This window comes from Nicotiana sylvestris, chromosome 9, assembly GCF_000393655.2.
Source record: "Nicotiana sylvestris chromosome 9, ASM39365v2, whole genome shotgun sequence".
Taxonomy (NCBI): Eukaryota; Viridiplantae; Streptophyta; class Magnoliopsida; order Solanales; family Solanaceae; genus Nicotiana; species Nicotiana sylvestris.
In genome coordinates, this window is record NC_091065.1 from 136,754,530 (window position 1) to 136,767,855 (window position 13,326).

Below are 13,326 nucleotides of genomic sequence, written 5' to 3' on the forward strand. Positions count from 1 at the left end.
ACTCAAAAGGAGTGAAACCTGCACAAGTACCAAAGACAAGGCAAACTCAGAACAAACAGACCTAGTGCGGCCGCACTACACTTTGTGCGGTCCACGCTAAGGAGATTCAGAGAACTGGCAAATCAAGTTAAAACAGTGCGACCGCAGTGGAAATTGTGCGGTCCGCACTGAAAGCTCCGCGGCTGCACTACCATTATGTGCGGTCCGCAGAAGCGAAGATCAGAGAGATGAAAATTGCCAAGGCTCAAGCTGCGCAGTCCGTGGTCATGTTTATGCAGACCGCATTAGAAGACTCCGCGTCCGCGGTCCATTTTGCGCGGTCCGCGGAGCCTGAGTTCAGAGAGATGAAATTGAAGAGTCAAGAGCATAGTGCGGCCGTAGTCCATTTTGTGCGGTCCGCACTGACCCCGCAGGGGCATTTTTGTTCAGTTTTTCCAGCTTAGTATAAATAGAATCTTTGTCCATTTTTAGGTTATCAGATATTATCAAACATTAGCTGCGCTCGTGAGAAGACCATCTATAGCCATTTTGGGAATTTTTACTTAGTTTTTATCAATGAATCTTTGTATTTACTTTAGCAATTAATTAATATGTCTTTATCTTCATCTATTTCTCTGTTTTTCTCTTCAAGCATGAGTAGCTAAACCCATTAGCTAGGGTTGTGGCTCAACCCTAGTGTGGGTAACTGATGGGTATTGTGATTTAGGGATAGATTGACTATGGGTGTTTGTTATTTGGGTCAATTTTATGGTTTAATTTATGAATTGGTGGTTACAAACACTGGTTTGTGCTAAGTTGACTTGGCTCTTCTTGAGAAAGAGAACATAAGTCTCCAAAATTAATCCAACAAGGAATTGGGATGGACTCAAGAGAATTGATAGTCCCAATTAAAGGGTTAAACCTCGAGAGAGAAATTACCCGACTTGAACCCTAGTTGCTTGAGCAAATTTGCCTCCCCATTTGGTCTTGAGAAAGTCAGTTGGGCAAAATCACTCTATCTACCAAGAGTTGTGAGAGTGGATAAAATCGTGCAATGGTTATAGCATATTTCTCCAATCAAGTCAATCATGCCTTAGAAGCAATTACACGTCAATTAGCCACCTACATGAAAGTCACTACCCTAGTGCCTTTTTATCCATTAGATACAACTTTTAGCAATTCTCATTTAGCATAATCTAGTTACAATTATAATTAGTAGTTGATAATAGTAGTTTGTTGAAGAAAAACCAAAAATGATTGGAAGTGATATTTGGAACAATTACACAATCCCAATCTAAATAGATACTTGAATCCATTTCTAGCTCCCTGTGGAAAACGATCCCGACCCACAAATCGGGTAAAAGCTATTGCGACCCTCTCTTCCTACTTTTTAGTAGTGCGGAGTAGGTAGCGGTCACTTTTTGGCGCTGTTGCCGGGGAGCTAACGGTTTTGGCTATCTATTTAGTTAGTTTTGCGTATTGTTCTTCTTTCCTTCTTTGTTACTTACTTGTTTGTGTCATTACTGTCGACGCCCCCCCTTTTTCCTAAAGAGCGAAATCGGGTTTACGACATTATGGACAAAACAACTCTTATTCCCTTTCGAGGAATCGGGTTATGGAATTTGAAGAGTCGTCACCTAATGATTATAGTGCATTAGGACACTTTTAAAGAAGATAAGATTTTTTTGAAAGATAAACCAGAGTTCGGGTAAGGGCTTAAGATTATCTCGAGGGGAAGGTGTTAGGCACCCCTCAAGATCCATTAGTGTGGTTCCCGACCGTGCTTAATTATGACTTTAAGAAGAGTAGGAATAAACAAGCAAAGTTTGCACATAACAAGTTGAAAAATTTTGAAAGAAGAAAGACACAAGTGATTTTAAAAGGAGAAAGCTTAGTTGAAGAAACATTAATTTAAGAAAACATCAATAACTAAAGAAGGAGAAAAGGGGTCCTAGGTTTAAATATAATATGGATCACTTCTATGCAATATCCAGCAATCACTCCTCAGAAGAGGGGTCGCACGTGATATTAGCGCATCGCTCATCATCTCCATATTCTACCCTTCCCACCCCGTCAAGGTATTAAACGCGATTAGTCTCGTTTTGCTTATTGCATGCTAGTACCCGTCCCGACCTATTAGTCCAGGGGTGTTTGGACTTCCAATCCTAAAGGAAAGAAAGGGGTAGAGGCATATATGGAGTTTCAAAAGGATAAAATACTAGGCGTCAATCAAAACAAATAGCAGATAAGTGAGAAATAAAACAAATACTCAAAAGTCTCACACAAACCCCAAAAATCACATAACAATTATTTTAGCATGTCTTACAATTACTGATTTGGTCTTAAGATTAAAACTGATAGTGGACAGATTAGTTTAACACATAGAGTTGGATAATAAGTCTACTTTGAGCCCCTCGGGTCCGGTTTGTTAGAAATCAAAAGTATTTTAGGCGAATGATTTAGAAAATACTGATTTCAGAAGAAGTAATCAGATGCAGAAGAATTTTAAAGGAAAGTACAGATTTCGAAAGCATCAAACTGTTTGAGTGAAAAAGCAAAAGAGTTATGCAAGAATTTTGAAGGCAGGAATATTTTTGAGAAAAGGATTTGGTTGCAGAATTGTATTAAAGGCAGTTTCAGGGAATGATTAAAATGCTTAGGCAGAACTATTTAAGAAAAAAAACTGTTCATGGAGAAGAATGCAGATTTGTAGAGTTTGAAAGCCCACATGGTTTACAAAAGAGTTTTGTTGAAAATATTACTTAAAGAACGTTAAGAACCAATTGACAGTCTGCTGTTACTTAAACGGATCAAGCGAGTTGCAATTAATCCTATAGACATGACATCTACGTTTCGATTTTTAAAGGGGGTTGTTAAAGCATTGGTAAAAGATGAGCGTAATTATCCTACAGTTTGCCAAACGCATATGCAGTTCCTATAGACATGATTTCTATCATGCTTGCAATACAAAATCCTATAGGCATGATTTATGAATAGTATGCAATATTAAACCCTATAGGCATGATTTCTAAGTGATTTGCAACGTTAAGGTCCTATAGGCATGATTTCTAGATGATTTGCAATATTGAAGTCCTATAGGCATGATTTCTACTCATTGACTGATGCAAACAACATAAACCCCTCCCACACCCTTTTACTAATATTACAAAGTTATTACAAAAGTGGAAGGGAAAGACTAAAAAATAAATACATTAAAGCTAAAACGGACCCGAGGAAGCCCAAAGCAACCTTAATGTCCAACACATGTATTTTACCAAATCTGGGCTCCAGATTCCAAGGCCTTCTCTTAGAGTGTTTCAAAGTTCCAAGGGCTTTCAGGAATCCCAGGCAATGATTACACCCTAAAGATTGAGTAGAATAGTGCAATGTGTGGAATTACCAGCCCTTAGGCATCCAAGTTCAGAGGGAACTCTAGGGTCCCAAAGCGTGGTTTACCATAGGGGGGTAGGACTTAAAGAACTAAGAATAAGTGTAAAAGTGAGGGGATTAGAGGAGACCAAAGCAAAGGGTGGTCATACCTAGCCATGGATGGGACTGGCACACCCCTAATCCTTTACTTGGTTCAAGCAAATAAGAGAGCAAACTTTAGAAAGTCAGACTTAGGCCTGTATGGTGATTAGGACACCACCAGACTTGAGTCAAGCTCAACACATAACATGGTTAAGGGAATGGGACTGATTTGAGTATAGGTTTAGAGCAACCTGGTTCTAAACTAGGGATGGCAATAGAGTGCCACCCTAGTCTAAACAATACTCACACACAAAGGGGGTTCAGGGAAAGGGATTGATATGAAAACATTTGTACCAACAAACAGAGTTAAGCCACGAGGACTTGGGGAAAGGGATGTACAGGAAAGTACTTACACAAGCATAACAGAATCAAAGACATGGGAATATGGGTTTGGGATGTAACATGCTGAAGTTTAACTGCATAATGTAAGAAAGTCGAACATAAACAGACATATGAAAAGGGTAAATAAACACGCAGTTTGGAGATGGTATTTAAATCATGGACATACCAGTTGCAAACTCAAACAGTAAAGCAAGTAGGGCAGATAGAATCCTATAGCATAGCCTTGGCTTTCAGCCGGCTAAACCCAATCAGAACAAGTAGCAGAGAAGAGCAGAGAAGAGAAGAAAGAGTTTAGTGAGTGTGAACTTGCAATTGTTCCTCCTTTTTTTTGAAATAAAAGGGGTGGGGGTTTTTATACTTTGAAAGTAAGCAATAAGTAAGGCAAGAAAATAACTTAGTATCAAGTCATAATCAATTAGGCAAAGGACTTCCTTTAATTAAGGAATTGGACTTAAGGTAATAAAACAGAGTTTCATTTATAGAAAGAAGAATCAAGAATAAATTGTAAAATAAAGGGTAAATACATATAAAGTTTTGAAAGATACACGGTTTTTAGCAAATAAGGCAAGAATAGAATCACTAATCACATAGTAAATCAAGGAATTAGGGATTCGAGCTCAGTATTGAATTCAGTCAGAGAATAGGTCCAAATCAGTCAAAAAGAAAGAATCAAAATAGATTCATAGGAAATCAACACCCAAAATTAGGGTTATTTTGAAAGAAAAATGTTTGACTATAAAAGATGCATAAACTTAAACATGCAGGGCTAAGATTAAACAAATAGTGTAGTCATGTGATCAAAATAGAAGAACATAGATATGCGAGGAATAAAAAGGTCTTGCAAAGTTTAGCAAGAATCAGAAACATGAGATGGGTTTGGAGAATTAGGGTTTTGATATCAGGCAGGCAGCAAACAATCGCACACAAGTAGTTTGAAAAAATTCGAAAATCTAGGGTTTCTTCCAGAAGTCAAGTGTAGAGTCGAAAGCATATAAAATCAGGCAAAAAATAAACTCAGGAGGTCCAGAGAACACAAACATTCATGGAAACCTAAGTAAAGAAAAATACAGTAAAGAAATTACTTGAAAACCCTAGGAGGAATTACAATAAAGAAAAATACGCAGAAATCATAGTGAAAACATTTAGGAATTACAGCAAAGACAAATAATGCGAGAAATCATAGTAGAACAAGTAGAAATCACAGAAACCCTAAGTTTTGAGAAGATGAACAGTTTTGAAAACAAAAAATCGAAAAGATGTGCACGGATCTGAAGTAGATCTTAGAGAGAAACAAAGAAAACCTCGAAGGCTTAGGGGTTCAGAGAAAACCCTAGAAAAATGAGAAAGGCCTGGAACGGGCTGGTCCTGAGTCGGAGATGGACTCACAGGGCTAGGACTCGCCGGAGATGAGCCGGGAATGGCCATAGAAACTGAATCGGAGAGATTCTGAGTCAAGGTCTTCAAGGTCGGACTCTGAAACCTCGAGCAAAAGGAGAATAGAGGTACGTGGGGGTAGATATAGGTTACACAGGGCCTGGGAAGCCATGATTTCCGGTGGAACGAGGTCGGAGATCAGCGGAGAGGGCTAGGGTTACAAAGGGTGGTTGAGAGCATTTTGAGAGACGAGGGGATACAAGGGCGGCTCATTTGTGTAAATGAATTAGGGTTAGGGGTCTTGTGGGTTTAATTAAGGAAGGGGATAACGTGGACCGTTGATCTAAATAATCAACGACCATGATTTAAAATGGGGATCCGGGCGGGTTATATTAATATGGTGTGGGTCGGGTAATTAATAAAATTGGGTCAGAATTGGGTTGGATTGGAGTTGAAATTGAGGTTGTAATTTGGGCTACAATTGAAATAAAAAGGGACTGCAATTTAAATAGCCAATTTTCCCCGTTTTGATTTTATAAAAATAGTAAATAGTGTTTAAAAATCAAATTAAAAATACCGAGTTAATAAGCAATGCATAAGTATTAATTTAAAAATATTAGAAATGATTTTGTGATTACAAATGCTATTAAATCGAGAAATAGGCTAAAATTGCAATTTCATGCAATTTTAGTTTAAAAATACCAAATGGACTTGTAAAATTATGCAAAAATCATGTAAATTATATTTTGTGTAAATGAGAGAATAAAATAAATTATTCGCCAAAATGACAAATTTTGGAAATAATTATTGGTTTTTATAGTGTAAAATAGGCCATAAATTGGTTTTAAAAATCTTTAAAAATTTGGGAAAATACCAAAGCCTTTGGGCGTGCTTGTATATGCATACATATGCTATTTTGAAAGTATTGTGAGTATAAAAATACATAGGAAAAAATTGGGTATTAACAGCTGCCCCTCTTTACCCGAGGAGGATGAAAGAGTTGTCGGGTAAAGACAAGATGGCCAATTTTGACCGGAAACGGCGATTGTAAAAGAATTTTTGACCGTGCTCTGGTTTCTGAGCTGCTTACATATCCCTGGTTTTACAAGAATCAGGCCACATGTAGTTCAGGAACCATTGACGGAATATACCGATGGAAATTTAAACGAACGGTCGCGACGGTCAGGTTTGAGAGGGTGCTTGGAATCGGACAAGCTGCGGAGAACTGTAGCGGGATCGTTGAGACAGCCGTGAGCCAGCCGGAATACCTGCAAGTGCGTGATGTGCATATATATTTGCGTAATTTAAACGTGATGCAAGTTCCCATTGGACCATGAATGTTGTCTTTGGACGGTTAGGATGACGTCCTCAGACTATGATGTCCTGGGACATGAAGCGCATAAAATAAAGATTCACAGGCCATGAAATGATGTTCTCGGGCTATGCAGATGGTGCCTCCAAACTATGACGCCTTTGAATAAGTTGGAAATTTTTCAGCCCATGAGAAGGTGGCAATCTTTCAGCCGAATGAATGCAAAGGTGGCGATTTTTCAGCCAAGGCGAGAATTTAAAAAAGCGGGAGGCGATATTTCAGCCGAAGCGAGAATTTAAATAAAGTGGCGATATTTCAGCCATGCAGGATGGAGACAGAGCTTAGTCTCGAAAGGCAGATAGATAGCCTTATGCAATATGGAGGTAGAGCTTAACCTCGGAAGGTAGAGTGTAGCCTTATGCAAAATGCGGATGGAGACAGAGCTTAGTCTTGGAAGGCAGATAGCTAGCCTTATGCAATATGGAGGTAGAGCTTAACCTCGAAAGGCAGAGAGTAGCCTTATGCAAAATGCAGATGGAGACAGAGCTTAGTCTCGGAAGGCAGATAGATAGCCTTATGCAATATGGAGGTAGAGCTTAACCTCAGAAGGCAGAGAGTAGCCTTATGCAGAAATGCAAATGGAGACAGAGCTTAGTCTCGGAAGGCAGATAGCTAGCCTTATACAATATGGAGGTAGAGCTTAACCTCGAAAGGCAGAGAGTAGCCTTATGAAAAATACGGATGGAGACAGAGCTTAGTCTCGGAAGGCAGATAGCTAGCCTTATGCAATATAGAGGTAGAGCTTAACCCCGAAAGGCAGAGAGTAGCCTTATGCAAAATACAGATGGAGACAGAGCTTAGTCTCGAAAGGCAACAAGTAGCCTTATGTAATGCAGAAATGTAAAGAAACGATAGTAGTAAGTTCTCTTAGCTGATAGATGATTGCGCTATCATGACTGCTGGGAAATGCTGGGTGTAGATAGTAGACTTTTGCGAAATGAGTGATTGCTTTGAGAGTTTCGACTCTAAAGAGTGGGTGCGTTTTGCTTTTGCGGCCTGAATTCTGGTGGGCGGTTTGCACTATTAAGACTACTGGGGAGTGTCGAGTGCGGATAATGACCCTCTGGAGGGTTTTTGATTTTGAAGAGCAAATATACTTTGATTCGTTGCCTGAATTCCTGCATCCAAAGAAAAATTGTGAGTTTTATAGGGGGAGGTTAGTTCGTATCCTCCGGGTTTTACTGTTGCGTATCATTGGGGCAACGTTGCTAAACGATGCAATCCAAATGATATTCGGGCATGACCTAGTGAATATAGGGCAAGTGCATGTATATATAGGTAAAAAGAATAATTTTATTTCGGGATGAACCAACCACTGCAACGTGGTTCAAGACACGGCAAACTCGCTTGCTCCGGAATTTTGAGGGTCCTCCTCAAAAATTCTACCCCAGTTTACTGGGCTGGCGTTGTTGACGGCTGTGCTGCACGATCGAACGCGGATTGGCTCCAGAATTTTGAGGGTCCTCCTCAAAATTCTGCCCCAGTTTACTGGGTTGGTGCTGATGCGAAAGCTGACAAACTGGCTTCGGAATTTTGAGGGTCCTCCTTAAAATTCTGCCCCAGTTCCCATAGCGGGGAAAAATGGGATTTTTATTAAAGTGTGACCGAACCCATAGGGCTGCCTACGTATCCCCTCTTAAACGAGAATCAGGTCAGGCGTAGTTCAAAATAAATCATGAAGGAAAAACATATGATCAAATGTAGTATCGCTTCACTGCGTCTGCGTTGATAGGCTTCGGCCAGACTTCTCCGTCCATTTCAGTGAGAATAAGGGCTCTTCCAGTTAGAACCCGATGCACCATATACAGACCCTGCCAATTAGGAGAGAATTTCCCTTTGGCTTCATCTTGATATGGAAATATCTTCTTCAACACCAGCTGTCCTGGTGTAAACTTCTTTGGCTTGACTCTCTTGTTGAAGGCTCTGGACATTCTATTCTGATATAATTGACCATGACAAACAGCGTTCATTCTTTTTCTGTCTATGAGGGCTAACTGCTCGTAGCGACTCTTGACCCATTCTGCATCATCTAATTCTGCTTCTTGTATGACCCTTAAGGAAGGAATTTCTACCTCGGCGGGGATGACCGCCTCTGTACCATAAACCAGCATGTAGGGAGTGGCCCTAGTTGATGTGCGGACCGTGGTACGATAACCCAGTAAGGCGAATGACAACTTCTCATGCCACTGTTTGTGCTTTTCGATCGTCTTCCTTAGTATCTTCTTGATGTTCTTATTAGCTGCTTCTACAGCTCCATTCATTTGAGGTCTGTAAGCCGTAGAGTTCTTGTGTTTAATATTGAATGTTTCACACATTGCCTTCATCAGATCGTTGTTAAGATTAGAACCGTTGTCAGTGATGATTGATTACGGAACCCCGAACCGACAAACCATACGATCTCGGACGAAATCTGCTACTACTTTCTTGGTGACTGCCTTGTATGATGCTGCTTCAACCCATTTAGTAAAGTAATCAATTGCCACTAGGATGAACCTGTGCCCATTTGATGCGGCTGGATCAATTGGTCCAATGACATCCATTCCCCAAGCGGCGAACGGCCATGGTGAGCTTGTTGCAGTAAGCTCGTTTGGAGGTACCTTTATCATATCTGCATGTATTTGGCAATGGTGGCATCTCCGGACGTACTGGATGTAGTCTGCTTCCATAGTCATCCAAAAATATCCTGCTCGGAATATCTTCTTTGCCAAGACGAAACCATTCATATGCGGTCCACAGGTCCTTGCGTGCACTTCCTCCAATAGTTTGGTTGCTTCTCTTGCCTCGACACATCTTAATAATCCCATATCGGGAGTCCTCCTGTACAGGATTCCCCCGCTGTGAAAAAAGTTGTTGGATAATCTCCGAAGTGTCCGTTTCTGAGTAGCATTGGCAAGCTCTGGGTACTCTCATGTTGTCAGGTATTTTCTGATATCGTGGAACCAAGGTTTCCCGTCGGCTTCTTCTTCGACGTGAGCACAATAAGCTGGTTGGTCGTGAATCTTGACCTGGATGGGGTCAATAAAGTTTGTATCTGGATGCTGAATCATAGATGACAAAGTGGCCAATGCATCGGTGAACTCATTCTGTACCCTGGGAATATGCTAGAATTCCGTCTTCCTGAACCTCTTTCTCAATTCCTGTATGTGATGCAGATAAGGGAGTATCTTGGGATTCTTGGTTGCCCATTCTTCTCGAACCTGACGTATGAGTAGGTCCGAGTCTCCGATTACTAGTAACTCCTGAACGTTCATATCAATGGCCAGTTTAATCCCTAGAATGCAGGCTTCATATTTGGCCATGTTGTTGGTGCATGGGAACCTGAGCTTGGCGGATACCGGGTAATGCTGACCGGTTTTTGATACCAAGACTGCTCCTATGCCAACTCCTTTGAAATTTGCGGCTCCGTCGAAAAACATCCTCCAACCGTCATAGGATTCTGCAATGTCTTCTCCTATGAAGGCTATCTCCTCATCAGGAAAATACGTCCTTAGAGGTTCGTATTCTCCTCCTACAGGATTCTCGGCGAGGTTATCTGCCAAGGCTTGTCCTTTGACTGCCTTCTGGGTAACATAAACGATGTCAAATTCACTTAAGAGTATATGCCACTTGGCGAGCTTACCGGTAGGCATGGGCTTCTGAAAGATATACTTCAATGGATCCATCCTGGATATGGATAAGTGGTGTAAGCACAGAAATAGTGTCTCAATTTCTGAGCCACCTAGGTTAGGGCGCAACAAGTGCGCTCTAATAAGGAATACCGAGCCTCGTACGGGGTAAACTTCTTGCTGAGGTAATAGATGGCTTGCTCCTTTCTTCCCGTCTCGTCATGTTGTCCCAAAACACAACCAAATACCCCATCCAACACTGCAAGATAAAGCAATAGGGGTCTCCCTGGCTCGGGTAGAACCAAGACTGGCGGTGTCGACAAGTATTCCTTGATTCTGTCGAAGGCCTTTTGACAACATTAGTCCATTTAGTGGCGGCATCCTTCTTTAGCATCTTGAAGATGGGTTCACAAATGACAGTGGACTGAGCTATGAATCGGCTGATATAGTTGAGCCTTCCCAGAAAACTCATTACATCTTTCTTGTTCTTTGGCGGTGGTAACTCTTGAATGGATTTGACCTTTGACGGGTCCAATTCTATTCCCCGGCGACTCACAACGAAACCCAATAACTTTCTGGCTGGGAGCCCGAACGCACACTTGGCGGGATTCAGTTTTAAGTTGTATCTCCTCAGTCTGTTGAAGAATTTTCTCAAATCTCCCATGTGATCTGCACCTTTCCTGGATTTAATGATGACGTCGTCCACATACACCTCGATCTTTTTATGTATCATATCATGAAAGATTGTGGTCATGGCTCTCATGTAGGTAGCACCAACATTCTTTAAACCGAACGGCATCACTCTGTAACAGTACATTCCCCACGGCGTGATGAATGCCGTTTTCTCTGCATCTTCTTCATCCATCCATATCTGATGGTATCTAGCAAAACAATCGATGAATGACTGGATCTCATGTTTGGCGCAGTTATCAATCAGTATGTGTATATTTGGTAAAGGGAAATCGTCCTTAGGACTGGCCCGGTTGAGATCCCGGTAGTCGATATAGACTCTAACCTTCCCATCCTTCTTCGGTACCGGCACAACGTTGGCTAACCATGTTGGATACTCCACTACTCTGAGAACCCTGGCTTTGACTTGCTTGGTGACCTCTTTTTTGATTTTCAAACTCATGTCTGGCTTGAACTTTCTGAGTTTCTGTTTGACTGGTAGGCATGCCGGATCTGTCGGCAGCTTGTGAGCCACGATGGATGTGCTGAGACCGTTCATATCATCATACGACCAAGCAAATATATCCTCATATTCTTTCAAAAACTCTGTGTATTCTTCCTTTTCTGATGGTGACAAGTGTACGCTGATACGTGTTTCCTTGACATTTTCTGCGTTCCCCAAATTGATGACCTCAGTTTCGTCTAATTTAGACTTGGGCCTATTCTCGAAATTCTTGACCTCCCCGACAACCTCTTCTGGTATCTCATCCTCTTCTGAGTCTATATCCCTTTGTCGCACTGTCTCGTTGCAAGTCACAGTCGTTGGTTCATCATCAAGATATGTAATAGTAATGCTGTGTAAAATAAAGTAAATGGTAGAGAAAATAAATGAGAGCGAAACGTAAAGATAAACTTGAAAATGCTTTTTCATAATCGTTTAAAACATCGGAGCTCTTTTCAAAAGTAAAGACAATGCGGAGAAGTAAAATCAACTAAAGTAAAGTGTGATGCATATGCGTCGTTTAGCCTTGCTACCCTGAGGCTCTCCGGGCACTGGTGGTCCTGATTGACCAATTGGCGAGGTGCTCTCCTTGGTTCATAGCTTGAATGGAAGGGCCTTCCTCCACTCCCTCCTCGAAGATAACACAACAATCCATATCATCTTCCAGAAACATGTTCTTTATTGCTGCTAGTGCCTCGTCTTCCTCTGATCCGTACAAAGGGTCGGCTGGCTGAACAACCTGCTCCAACTGAGGTATAGGGTGCTCCAGCGGATGGTATGGTCCGCGCCATGGGGGTGACCAGTGGTTGAACTCCTCCCAAGTGTACTCATACCCTAGGCCAAAAGTGGTACCGTGCTTCTTCAGCTTGATAGGTTTGGTGATACCCTGCAGGTTCTTGCCAAGTCCTTTTCCGGGTTCATACCTGCTCCAATTCAGGATGCTCTCAATTTTGTTATCCCACCACTTGTCTTTGTCTATGGCGTTGACTCGCTCGATGTGATGGTATGTTTCTCCACCGATTTTCCTTCTACCTCCGATCATCGGGATGGCCTGGCGACTATATATAGGGTTGCTACCGTCTCCATGAATGATTACTTCCTGATGATTCCATTCAAATTTTATAGCCTGATGCAAAGTTGACGCCACAGCCCCAGCAGCGTGGATCCAGGGTCGTCCAAGCAACAAATTGTAGGACGCTGGTACGTCAATGACTTGGAACTCGACATCGAACCAGGTGGGTCCCATCTACAGGCATAAGCTAATTTCTCCAATGGTGGACCTCTGAGATCCATCAAAAGCTTTGATACTGATAGCCCCGTCTTTGATCTCGTGCAATCCCTTACCCAATGTCCTGAGAGTTACCAACGGACAAATGTTAAGGCTAGATCCCCCATCGACTAGAATCCTGGTGACAAAGTGATCCTCGTATTGCGCAGTGATGTGCAACGCTTTGTTGTGACCAAGCCCTTCTGGCGGTAATTCATCTTCATGGAAGGTGATCTTATGGCTTTCCAGTACCTGCCCCACCATGTTTGCTATTTCGCCTCCTGTTATGTTGCTGGGAACATAAGCTTCACTCAGTACTTTTATTAGGGAATTTTATGTGCCTCTGAGCTTTGTAGAAGAGCCAGAATAGAAATCTGAGCTGGCGTTTTGTTCAGTTGCTCGACGACCGAGTACTCTTTGGCCTGTACCTTCCTCCAAAGGTTATCGGGTCCAGTTTCAACAGCCCACCCGGAGGCCTGCTTGCTGGACTCAGCCAAGTGTTCCGGGGTGTATACCCTGCCTGTCCTGGTCATGCCCTGTGCGACAATCGCTTCCCCAGTATATGTCTTTCCCTTCCTTCTAGCCTCAGCGGTGTAATCCCAAGGTATAGCATTTGTCTTGAATGGGGTTACGTCTGTCATGGAGACTGGAATTGGTGCCTTAGGAGGTAACACAGTAACTTCAA

At 41.9% G+C, this 13,326-nt stretch overlaps 1 protein-coding gene across 1 annotated transcript; it reads right to left on the reverse strand.

The window, feature by feature from the left end:
* Positions 1–9,504: 9,504 nt before the first annotated feature.
* On the reverse strand, positions 9,505–12,620 carry LOC138878288 (uncharacterized). Its single transcript, XM_070157955.1, has 4 exons — positions 11,908–12,620; positions 11,019–11,726; positions 10,111–10,261; positions 9,505–9,636 (listed from the first exon to the last, which is right to left on the reverse strand). Exons 1-4 carry the CDS (start codon positions 12,618–12,620, stop codon positions 9,505–9,507), a joined length of 1,704 nt encoding a protein of 567 aa, XP_070014056.1.
* Between the last annotated feature and the right edge of the window lie 706 nt (positions 12,621–13,326).

Excerpts from the sequence above, each read along its gene's own strand:
- LOC138878288 (XM_070157955.1), bottom strand. The coding sequence starts at position 12,620 with ATGGGACCCACCTGGTTCGATGTCGAGTTCCAAGTCATTGACGTACCA. Across the intron at positions 11,727-11,907 it reads AGTGCCCGGAGAGCCTCAGG|CATTACTATTACATATCTTG; the intron begins GTAGCAAGGCTA and ends TATTTTACACAG. Across the intron at positions 9,637-10,110 it reads ATAACCTCGCCGAGAATCCT|CATCCAGATACAAACTTTAT; the intron begins GTAGGAGGAGAA and ends TCTATGATTCAG.